This window comes from Oncorhynchus kisutch, linkage group LG30 (assembly GCF_002021735.2).
Source record: "Oncorhynchus kisutch isolate 150728-3 linkage group LG30, Okis_V2, whole genome shotgun sequence".
In the NCBI taxonomy this organism is placed as follows: domain Eukaryota; kingdom Metazoa; phylum Chordata; class Actinopteri; order Salmoniformes; family Salmonidae; genus Oncorhynchus; species Oncorhynchus kisutch.
The window spans coordinates 42,871,997-42,884,913 of NC_034203.2; the positions used below are offsets into that span (position 1 = coordinate 42,871,997).

General features: G+C 41.4%; 1 protein-coding gene across 2 annotated transcripts in view; it reads left to right on the forward strand.

Annotated features, from left to right (window-relative positions):
* Positions 1–12,917, forward strand: part of vipr1a (vasoactive intestinal peptide receptor 1a) — a 130,277-nt gene that overhangs the window by 93,050 nt on the left and 24,310 nt on the right. For both annotated transcript variants that reach the window (XR_004206410.1, XM_031810660.1), the window contains exons 7-10: positions 3,284–3,437; positions 5,104–5,164; positions 11,072–11,138; positions 11,453–11,544. Coding sequence is in view for 1 of the 2 variants with exons in the window: in XM_031810660.1 (XP_031666520.1) it covers positions 3,284–3,437; positions 5,104–5,164; positions 11,072–11,138; positions 11,453–11,544 (374 nt within the window). In the remaining variant the exon portion in view is untranslated. The remainder of the gene's footprint in view (positions 1–3,283; positions 3,438–5,103; positions 5,165–11,071; positions 11,139–11,452; positions 11,545–12,917) is intronic.

Genomic DNA, 12,917 nt, shown 5'->3' on the forward strand with positions numbered 1-12,917 from the left:
AGGAATAGGAGGAATCTGTTACTAGGAAGGAATAGGAGGAATCTGTTACTAGGAAGGAATAGGAGGAATCTGTTACTAGGAAGGAATAGGAGGAATCTGTTACTAGGAAGGAATAGGAGGAATCTGTTACTAGGAAGGAATAGGAGGAATCTGTTACTAGGAAGGAATAGGAGGAATCTGTTACTAGGAAGGAATAGGAGGAATCTGTTACTAGGAAGGAATAGGAGGAATCTGTTACTAGGAAGGAATAGGAGGAATCTGTTACTAGGAAGGAATAGGAGGAATCTGTTACTAGGAAGGAATAGGAGGAATCTGTTACTAGGAAGGAATAGGAGGAATCTGTTACTAGGAAGGAATAGGAGGAATCTGTTACTAGGAAGGAATAGGAGGAATCTGTTACTAGGAAGGAATAGGAGGAATCTGTTACTAGGAAGGAATAGGAGGAATCTGTTACTAGGAAGGAATAGGAGGAATCTGTTACTAGGAAGGAATAGGAGGAATCTGTTAATGTGAAGGTTTAAGAGGAATCTGTTACTGTGAAGGTTTAAGAGGAATGTACTACTAGGAAGGAATAAGAGGTATCTACTACTAGGAAGAATTAAGTCGAGAACAGACTGCCCTGTCAGTGTCCACTATATAACGGCAGGGTAGTCTAGTGGTTAGAGTGTTGGACTAGTAACCGGAAGGTTGCAAGTTCAAACCCCCTAAGCTGACAAGGTACAAATATGTAATTCAGCCCCTGAACAGGCAGTTAACCCACTGTTCCTAGGCCGTCATTGAAAATAAGAATTTGTTCTTAACTGACTTGCCTAGTTAAGTAAAGATCAAATAAATTAATTGTGTGTAGAAGGGTGTGAAAAAACACAATTGAATACATTTTTTTAAATTTTATATACAGGATGTAACACTACAAAAATGTGGAATAAGTCATGGGGTATGAATACTTTCTGAAGGCACTGTGAGTACCTTTGGTCTATGTTTATTAGCTTAAAGTGTGACGGATGGTTTGCTGTTTAACTGTGTATTTAATGACACTCTGAGCAGAGTTTTCTCCCGTGGAGTGCTTGCTCCATGATATATACTGTACATTAACAGGGCTGGTAAACACAGCTGGTACCCTCACAGAAGACATGTTTGAAGACAAACCTTTAGGAGACAGTTGTAGGAGACTTTTACAGGAGAAAAGACGTATAGTAGTGTTGAAGCTATACAAGAGTCACCCTATTTCGTAGTCATAAGAACCACTATCTAAATGCAGTGTTTCTCAATCCTGGTCCTGGGGACCCAAAGAGGGACACTTTTTGTGTTATTGTTCTAGAACTCACACGCCTGATTCTAATCAAAAGGCTTGATGATGAGTTGATTTTTAAAAACTAGGCAAGTCAGTTACGAACACATTCTTCTTTTCAATGACGGCCTACCGGGGAACAGTGGGTTAACTGCCTTGTTCAGGGGCAGAACGACAGATTGTTTTACATTGTCAGCTCAGGTATTCGATCATGTAACCTTTCGGTTACGAGGCTAACGCTCTAACCACTAGGCTACCTGCCACCCCAGTATTAGTATTCAAGTATGTGAATACTAGGGCAATAACAAAAAAAGGTATACCCCTTTGGCTCCCCAGGACCAGGTTTGAGAAACACTGCTCTAATCTGACATGTAGACGGCCCATTAGAAACAGCTTGTACAGAACTCTTAGGGGAGACATGTTGTATATAAAGAGGGACCCTCAAGGAACAGCTTAAAGAGGAGACATGTAAACTCGTTATGATAGCTCATAACCACTATCTAATCTAACATTACAGTGTTGGTTTTATAGAACGACAGTTAGTTTGAAATGTATATTGTTTGATTACCTAAGGATTGAATGTTTATAAATAGACTGAGAAAATGTGACATTTGGTGTATGGTAAAAGTAACCCAGCAGCACACCACCCTACATCTCACTGCTGACTTGCTTCTGCAGCTAAGCAGGGCTGGTCCTGGTTGATCCCTGGATGGGAGACCAGATGCTGCTGGAAGTGGTGTTGGAGGGCTAGTAGAAGGCACCATTTCCTCTGGTCTAAAACAAATATCCCAATGCCCCAGGGCAGTGATTGGGGACATTGCCCTGTGTAGGGTGCTGTCTTTCAGAATGGATGTTAAAATGGATGTCCTGACTGTCTGTGATCACTAAAGATCCCATGACACTTATCATAAGGGGAGGGTTGTTAACCTGGGTGTCCTGGCTAAATTCCCAAACTGGTCCTCAAACAGTCACCTAATTGGCCCATTCATCCCCCTCCTTTCCCCTGTAACTATTCCCCAGGTTGTTGCTGTGAATGTGTTCTCAGTCAACTTGTCTGGTAAAATAAAAAGTGCTATCAAGGTTTTCCTTCCCAATCATCTGACTAACTTGCATGGAGTATCATGTTATTCAGAACCCGTGCAGATCTGCCGCCTTTGAGTAGATAGGTGCCTTAATTCTCTTGGGTAAATTCTCCTAACCTGCTACGAAAAGTCACTTTTGTAAATCAAATCAACCTTTATTTGTCACACGCTGAATACAAGAAGTGTTAGCGTTTCACGGTAAGGTCTACACTTGTATTCGGGGCGCATGTGACAAATAAAGTTTGATTTGATTCGCAGAAGTTACTTTTCGTAACAGGTTAGGAGAATTTACGCAAGATAATTCGGTTAAGATTAGAAAAAGGGTTAGGGTTAGCTAAAATCCTAAAATTGTCCCCAACATGACTCAAACCAGGGTAGAATGACTGGCCCCTCTCATTGAAGCCACGGAAGTTCAAGACCGACCGTGGTACTGCAGACATTGTTAGCCTGCATCCATTAAAGTGAATGGAAAAATGGCAATCTTTGTGCATATAATTTTTTTTTTTGAAGACATTCATGGTACCAATAATTGCTTCTAATTCACCAGATGTATGTACTGGAACCGATTATTGTAAAATCACACATAGAAGTAATAAGTGTAATTTAGATGATAAGGCAGCCTGCAGTACCCCGGTCGGCCTTCAACTTGAAATAGTCAATGAGAGGGGGGGGCAGCAGTGAGCTAGCTTGCAACATCACTTCCTGGAGTTGCTCAAATCGCGCATGTTATCTCTCCATAAAACACCATCCTAACCGACTTAATTTAACTTCAATGCGCTATTGCGTCTTCACATAGGAATGAATGCTGGTCACATTATCGATAGCTTTGTTCATTCACCCTGATTAACCCCCAACGTTTCCACTAATACGATTCTGCAATTTCCGTGTTGATACCTGTGCTCTCTCTCCATAGGTGGGATGTAAGGCAGGGGTTGTCTTCTTCCAGTACGGCATCATGACCAGCTACTTCTGGCTATTGGTCGAAGGCCTCTACGTCCACACCCTATTGGCTGTCTCCTTCTTCTCCGAGAGGAAGTACTTCTGGTGGTATATTCTGATTGGCTGGGGTAGGTGTCACTGTAACATATCTCCAACTGTGTCTTTAATCCCATTAGGATTATATGCAATGTGTGGCTGTGAATTTTGATGATCATATTCAGGATGTTTTTATTTTAAGGAGACACAATATGTCAATGTTTATTTTACTTGTACTTGGATAAGCGGCAGGGTAGCCTAGTGGTTAGAGTGTAGAGGTGGTAGGGTAGCCTAGTGGTTAGAGTGTAGAGGTGGCAGGGTAGCCTAGTGGTTAGAGCGTTGGACTAGTAACTGGAAGGTTGCAAGTTCAAATCCCTGAGATGACAAGGTACAAATCTGTCATTCTGCCCCTGAACAGGCAGTTAACCCACTGTTCCTAGGCTGTCATTGAAAATAAGAATTTGTTCTTAACTTACTTGCCTAGTTAAAAATAAGGCTAGGACAATTTTGATAAACGCTGAGAGTAACTCAATCACTTCTTGTGTTGTAATTCAAACCTAAAAACATTCAGTGTCTTACTCATCCACACCTGATCACCTGATAACCAAAATGTCAGCGTGACCATGTATTTACAGGATCTAAAGAAGATTTTGAACTAAAAAGGCATACTGTCCATTTCTGGATTCAAAAAAATAAAAAACCCACTCCAGAGATAATGAAGAATATGAGTGTCGCCAAACTGGAGATCCTTGTTTTGAAGTATTTACCTACAGAGTAGTAATCTGAAAAGTAAATGTAGAATGTCACACTGGTTGCTTGTTTTTTGTTCTACCTGACTGATTGAAATGTCATGTACTTGTGTTAGAATATCATTGTTAAAACGTTGTGTTTGAAAAGCGATGAATTGAGTTGATAGCGTTGTGTTTGAACATTGTGTCAGACTGAACCAAACAAATTCATATTTAAATCAAATCAAGGTTTATGCTTTTAATAGCTCAATCAGAGCAGTAATGATAATAATAATAATAATAATATTAATAAACTATACACACATAATCCAGAAAAATTAAGAAATAACAGAACGAGCAATGTCAGAGACCCGAGTATAAATATATATATATACAGTGAGTGGACAAAACATTAAGAACACCTGCTCTTTCCATGACACAGACTGACCAGGTGAATCCAGGTGAAAGATATGGTCCCTTATTGATGTCACTTGTTAAATCCACTTCAATCAGTGTAGATGAAGGGGAGGAGACGGGTTAAAGAAGGATTTTTAAGCCTTTGGACATTTGACACATGAATTGTGTCTGTGTGCCATTCAGAGGGTGAATGGACAAGACAAAAGATTGAAGTGCCTTTGAACAGGGTATGGTAGTAGGTGCCAGGCGCATCGGTTTGAGTGTGTCAAGAACTGCAACGCTGCTGGGTTTTTCACACTCAAAGTGGGTGAAACAGCATGGAAACATCATTAAAGTGACCAGTGTTCAATGACTTTGTACATGGGGCAGCAGTCTCTAAGCCGCAGGGTTGAGTGCCGGGTGGTAGCCGGCTGGAATAGTGAGTGAGGCTCATACAGCTACGGTGTTATGTTTTGTCTGCATGCCCCATGACACGGATACCTTTCTCATAATCTCATGGCAATAACATTTTTTTATTTATTTTTAAAGTGAACTGTTGTTGTTGTTGTTGTTTGTTCTCTGATATTCACAGGAGCCATTTTTGTTGTTGTTGTTTGTTCTCTAATATTCACAGGAGCGCCGACTGTTTTTATCACAGCTTGGGTTATTACAAAGGCTTATTTAAAACACTCTGGGTAAGTTCACTGCTATTTTGTTAGTTTGTTTGTGTTAGTGTTTGTTTGTCTAGAATCAGTTTTGTTTTTTCTCAGAATCTCCTCCCAATCTCCTCCTCCTTTGTCAACAGGTGTTTTGAATATCCTGTGATGCTGTGTTCCACATTGCAATTGAAAATGTATCTCAACAGGCAATGAATGTATGCTAGTAGTCCATCCATGAAACACTCACAGAAAATGCTGTCAATTTACTATAATAAAATATGAACCTATGGCAAACATCCTACTGCACTTTCCTGTACACCCAGAAGAAAAACAGTAGCACTTAACCAGGCACAGACAAAATCTAAACGTGCAACCAGGAAGGGCCCCTGGACCAAGTTTAGGAAACCCTGTCTTAGGGGACAAAGAAGGGTACATTTCTTATATATACAGTGCCCTCGGGGGGAAGTATTCACACAACTTAAGTTTTTTCCACATTTTGTTGTGTTACAGTCTGAATTTAAAATGGATTAAATTGAGTTTTAATTTTTATTTTATTTTATCACTGGCCTACACACAAAATCCAATAATGTAAAAGTGGAATTGTGTTTTTAGGAATTTGTTACATATTCATTCAAAAATTATAAGCTGAAATGTCTTCTGTCAATATGGTTTTCAAACCCTTTGTTATGGCAAGACTAAAAAAGTTCAGGAGTACAAATGTGCTAATAAACGAGTCACATAATAAGTTGCAATAATAGTGTTTAACATAAAAAATTGTATCTCTTTACCCCACACATACAATTATCTGTAAGGTCCCTCAGTCAAGCAGTGAATGGTAGCAGACACGGAATATCTCTCTGAGCATGGTGAAGTTATTAATTACACTTTGGATGGTGTATCAATACACTCGGTCACTACAAAGACACAGGCATCCGGAGAGGAAGGAAACCGCTCAGGGATTTCACCATGAGGTCAATGATGACTTTAAAAGAGTGTGGATGGATCAACAACATTGTAGTTACTCTAAAATACTAATCTAATTGACAAGAGTGGGGAAAAAAAGGAAACTTTGTGTTTGCAACAAGGCACTGAAGTAATACTGAGAAAAAAAACGGCAAAGCAATTAACCTTTTGTACTGAATAGAAAGTGTTACATTTGTGGAAAATCCAATCCAATACATTTGATTCAAATGTGACTAATTCCATTCTCCATTCTCTTGTTAATTCGACCATGAAGGCCTGATTCACGCAGTGTCCTCTGAACAGTTGATGTTGAGATGTGTTACTTGAAATCTGTGAAGCGTTTATTTAGGCTGCAATTTCTGAGGCTGGTAACGAATGATGGTAACGAAAAATGAATTCATCCTCTGCAGCAGAGGTAACTCTGGGAATTCCATTCCTGTGGCGGTCCTCATTAGAGCCAGTTTCATCATAGTGCTTGATGGTTTTTTTGCGACTGCACTTGCAGAAACTTCTTGAAGTTCTTGAAATGTTCCACTTTGACTGACCATCATGTCTTAAAGTAATGATGGACTGACGTTTCTCTTTGCTTATTTGAGCTGTTCTTGCCACATTATAGTCTTGTCTTTTACCAAATAGGGATATCTTCTGTGTACCACCCTTACGTTGTCACAACACAACTGATTGGCTCAAAGAAATCCCACAAATTAACTTTTAACAAGACACACCTGTTAATTGAATTGCATTCCAGGTGACTACCTCATGACGCTGGTTGAGAGAATGATGAGAGTGTGCAAAGCTGTCACCAAGGCAAAGGGTGGCTACTTTGAAGAATCTCAAACATAAAATATATTTTATATTTGTTTAACACTTATTTTGTTTACTACGTGATTCCATATGTGTTATTTCATAGTTTTGATGTCTTCACTATTATTCTACAATGTAGACAATAGTACAAATAAAGAAAACCCCCGGAAATGGTAGATGTTTCCAAACTTTTGATTGGTACTGTACATACTGTGCCGTGAAAATGTATTTGACCCCTATTTTTGCATAGTTTGATTCTGAATGTTATCAGATCTTCAACCAAAACCTAAAAAAATTAAGGGAACTTGAGTTTACAAAAAACAAACAAATTGATACTTATTTAATTTACAAAGTTATGCAACACCCAATTCCCCTGTGTGAAAAAGTAAATGCCCCCTTACACTCAATAACTGGTTGTGCCACCTTTACCTGCACTGACTACAACCAACCACTTCCTGTAGTTGTTGATCAGTCTCTCACATCACTGTGGAGGAATTTACTGTAGCTGCACTGACTACAACCAACCACTTCCTGTAGTTGTTGATCAGTCTCTCACATCACTGTGGAGGAATTTACTGTAGCTGCACTGACTACAACCAACCACTTCCTGTAGTTGTTGATCAGTCTCTCACATCGCTGTGGAGGAATTGTGGCTCACTCTTGCATGCAGAACTGCTTTAACTGAACAACATTTGTGGGTTTTCAAGCATGAACTGCTCATTTCAAGTCCTGCCACAACATCTCAATTGGGATTATATCTGGACTTTGACTAGGCCATTCCAAAACTTCAAATGTGTTGATTTTTTAGCTATTTTCATTTAGACTTGATTGTGTGTTTTGGATCATTGTCTTGCTGCGTAACTCAGCTACACTTCAGCTTCAGTTCACAGACGGAGGTCCTGACATTCTCCTGTAGAATTCACTGATACAGAGCAGAATTCATGGTTCCTTCTATTAAGGCAAGTCGTCCAGGTCCTGAGGCAGCAAAGCATTCCCAAACTATCACACTACCACCACCATGCTGGACCATTGGTATGAGGTTCTTACTGTGGAATGCAATGTTTGGTTTTCGCCAGGCATAATGGGGCCCATGTTATTCAAAAGCTTGACTCAAGTTTGCCAAAAAGCACTTGTGTCACGTGTGCTCCCTCTCAGGCCTCTAGGTCACCAGGCTGCTCATTATGGCACACACCTATCACCATCGTTATGCGCACCTGATCAGACTCACCTGGACTCCATCACCTCCCTGATTACCTTCCCTATATATGTCACTCTCTTTGGTTCCTTCCCCAGGCGTTATTGTTTCTGTGTCACATCTGTGCATTGTTCCTGGTTCTTATTATGATGTGTTACTAAAACACTCCCTGCACTTGCTTCCCGACATTCATCGTTACAGAATAACGGCTCACCTTCTCTCGGGTGAAATGACGTCAGGTCCAGGAGCCGCTACAGGCTCTCATGCCTCAGACAGGTCGCCAGGCTCCCCTGCCTCAGCCGGCTCGTCGGGCTTTCATGGGTTCTGGTTGGCTGGTGCAGGAGCTGCAGTGTTTATGGTCCTGGGCGCGACAATGTTTGTGATTGGCTCTCACGCTGCCTTCCGAGAGCTGGAGGGAGGATCGGAAATGGAGGAGCTCTTCATAGAGCCTGTGTGAAGGCATGGTGATAGAAGAATCTGTATATCTGTGCCATTATAGCTTCTGTGACAGCATTGGCAGCTCCATTGAGGCTACAACCCATAAGAATCCCCACACGGGTGACTCCTTTAAAATGGCAGAAGCACAGTGGAAGCCCTGAAAGGGGATTGCCCATGCTAAAACAGCCTTTTGGCCTCTTATCTTTCTCTGTGTGAACCCTCACCACTCACCTTTGACCTTTTTTTAATACAACAAAGAATGCACCTTGTCATGCCTCTGACGTGATTTGTTGTTACTAACCCTCTACAACTCTGTAAGAGTCAATTACTCAATGTAGAAGAATATGTTGATTGACTGTCGCACAAAGAGTGACTGAGACGTGGTTCATGTACCTCAGCACACTTCATACTGAGTGCCTACTTCATACTGTCTTTTCCAAATGTGACTGATACCTCTCATTTTGTGTTTTAATATCAGTCAGCCTTTTGTTCATTGCCTCTACCTTCCGTTTTAATGTTCCCTTGTGGATATCTAATAATACAAAATGTCACTCGGTCAACTCAAGACATGTCACAAAGAGCTTTAACATCGCCACAGTAATAATTCAGATTTAAAAAAATATATGTTTTATCCTATATAGCTGATGTTGAATAAATCCTCAGTGAGCACCATTAAACTGAATTAGGGAAGTAACATAAAATCGCCAACGCTTCTCTGACTGGGGAAGAAGTGCCATTTGCAGCTTTACAATGTATTAATCCAAGTAGAAGTAATGATTCTTTTAGACAAATTGCATTTTCTTTAAAGCAATGCTTAGTGGATATTCCAGATACCTAATGGTGATCAAGCATTATGTTTAAATCAGATTTTGTTTTGTACATACTGCATCTACTTTTAGTCGTGTGCAGTCATGTGGTGCAGTGTTGATGGGTAACTTTTCATAATTTATTAGCTCTGCATTATGGCTTTGACATTTAAAGATCAATATATAATTTCTTTTTAAATATAGATTTCATACTTGTCATGCTATCTTTTTGCAATTTTTTTTGTATTTTTAATGACAATTGGGAAGTGCAATAAACTATCATACCCAAGAAAAAAAAAACACTCACTCCCTGAACTTCCCTGAACTCACTCCCTGAACTCACTCCCTGAACTCACTCCCTGAACTTCCCTGAACTCACTCCCTGAACTCACTCCCTGAACTTCCCTGAACTCACTCCCTGAACTCACTCCCTGAACTTCCCTGAACTCACTCCCTGAACTCACTCCCTGAACTTCCCTGAACTCACTCCCTGAACTTCCCTGAACTCACTCCCTGAACTTCCCTGAACTCACTCCCTGAACTTCCCTGAACTCACTCCCTGAACTTCCCTGAACTCACTCCCTGAACTTCCCTGAACTCACTCCCTGAACTTCCCTGAACTCACTCCCTGAACTTCCCTGAACTCACTCCCTGAACTTTCAGCGCACATCGTTACAACCTGGAAGACCATTACGAAGAATGTTCTATGGACAAATGATTCAAAAGTATAACTTTTTTGGACGACATGGATCATATGAGTTATAGTTGTTCTGTTAAGCACATTTTTACTCCTGGACTTATTTAGGCCATAACAAACGGGTTAAATACTTATTGACGCAAGACATGTCCCCTTTTATACATTTAAAACAAATTCTATAAACAAAATTCCACTGTGATTAATATGGGGTATTGTGTGTAGATCAGTGACACAACATCTCAATTGTATCCATTTTAAATTCAGACTGTAAGACCACAAAATGTGGAAAAGTAAAGGGGTTAGAATACTTCCTGTACATGTATATTTTGATATTCCTGGGATACTTGTTTTTTTTTAAGGGTGTTTTTTTTAAAGGTGACCCTGCTATGTAAAGTCCCCCCTTATCTCACCTCGCTGGTCACCATAGCAGCACCCACCTGTAGCACGCGCTCCAGCAGGTATATCTCTCTGGTCACCCCCAAAACCAATTCTTACTTTGGCCGCCTCTCCTTCCAGTTCTCTGCTGCCAATGACTGGAACGAACTACAAAAATCTCTGAAACTGGAAACACGTATCTTCCTCACTAGCTTTAAGCACCAGCTGTCAGAGCAGCTCACAGATTACTGCACCTGTACATAGCCCATCTGTAATTTAGCCCAAACAACTACCTCTCCCCCTACTGTATTTATTTATTTATTTTGCTCCTTTGCACCCCATTATTTCTATCTCTACTTTGCACATTCTTCCACTGCAAATCTACCATTCCAGTGTTTATTTATATATATATATATATATATATATATTTTTTTTTTTAACTTGCAATATTGCATTTACTTCGCCACCATGGCTTTTTTTGCCTGTGTCTGTGTCTGTGTGTGTGTGTGTGTGTGTGTGTGTGTGTGTGTGTCTGTGTGTGTGTATGTGTGTGTGTGTGTGTGTGTGTGTGTGTGTGTGTGTGTGTGTGTGTGTGTGTGTGTGTGTGTGTGTGTGTGTGTGTGTGTGTGTGTGTTGGTGACATCTTCATCCTCTGTCCTCTATAGGTGTTGGGACATTATTAACGACCATCCCTGGTGGATCATCAAAATGCCAATATTACTGACCATACTGGTATGTCACACACACACACACACACACACACACACACACACACACACACACACACACACACACACACACACACACACACACACAGACACATACACACACACAGACACACACACACACAGACACACACATACACACACACAGACACACACATACACACACACACACACATACACACACACACACATATATACACACACACAGACACAGACACAGACACACACACACATACACTGGCCTAGCCGATGATTGACATTTTACATACAACTCTACATTCTAGTAATTAAATGTCAGCCCTCTTTGATTCCCAAACCCAGGTCAACTTCATCCTGTTCATCTGTATAATCCGGATCCTGCGTCAGAAAATGAATTGCAGAGACATAGGAAGGAAGGAATCTCATCAATACTCGTAGGTGTTGTTGTTCACTTTCCCAGCTGTTTTATTTTAATTCACTAGGATGTGCATATCAGGAAAAAGAGAGATTCAGGGTTTCTGTTTAGTATTTTGTTCATTATGGGGTGCTTAGATAGACAAACGTATTCAGCCTAGGCCCCATTTACACCTGGTTCTAACATGCGTCCTTTGTTCTGATTGTGCCCACAATTTTAGACAGGTGTAGATGACGCATTGTGATCTGACTGTTATCAGATCATATGAAGTGCAAACAGATAAGATAAGGACAACAGCAGGGGAATATCAGGACGAGGAGGTACGCTAGGTATAAAGGAGGCTAGTTGTCATCAGCGTCTCAAGGTTCTTCATTGTGATCTCGTTATTTTTTATTTTTTTTATTTAACCTTTATTTAACCAGGCAAGTCAGTTAAGAACACATTCTTATTTTTAATGACGGCCTAGGAACAGTGGGTTAACTGCCTGTTCAGGGGCAGAACGACAGATTTGTACCTTGTCAGCTCGGGGGTTTGAACTCGCAACCTTCCGGTTACTAGTCCAACGCTCTAACCACTAGGCTACCCTGCCACCTCTACACTCTAACCACTAGGCTACCCTACCACCTCTACACTCTAACCACTAGGCTACGCTGCCACCTCTACACTCTAACCACTAGGCTACCCTACCACCTCTACACTCTAACCACTAGGCTACCCTACCACCTCTACACTCTAACCACTAGGCTACCCTACCACCTCTACACTCTAACCACTAGGCTACCCTACCACCTCTACACTCTAACCACTAGGCTACGCTGCCGCCCCTACACTCTAACCACTAGGCTACCCTACCACCTCTACACTCTAACCACTAGGCTACCCTGCCACCTCTACACTCTAACCACTAGGCTACGCTGCCACCTCTACACTCTAACCACTAGGCTACGCTGCCACCTCTACACTCTAACCACTAGGCTACCCTACCACCTCTACACTCTAACCACTAGGCTACCCTACCACCTCTACACTCTAACCACTAGGCTACGCTGCCACCTCTACACTCTAACCACTAGGCTACCCTACCACCTCTACACTCTAACCACTAGGCTACCCTACCACCTCTACACTCTAACCACTAGGCTACCCTACCACCTCTCCACTCTAACCACTAGGCTACCCTACCACCTCTACACTCTAACCACTAGGCTACCCTGCCACCTCTACACTCTAACCACTAGGCTACGCTGCCACCTCTACACTCTAACCACTAGGCTACGCTGCCACCTCTACACTCTAACCACTAGGCTACCCTACCACCTCTACACTCTAACCACTAGGCTACCCTACCACCTCTACACTCTAACCACTAGGCTACGCTGCCACCTCTACACT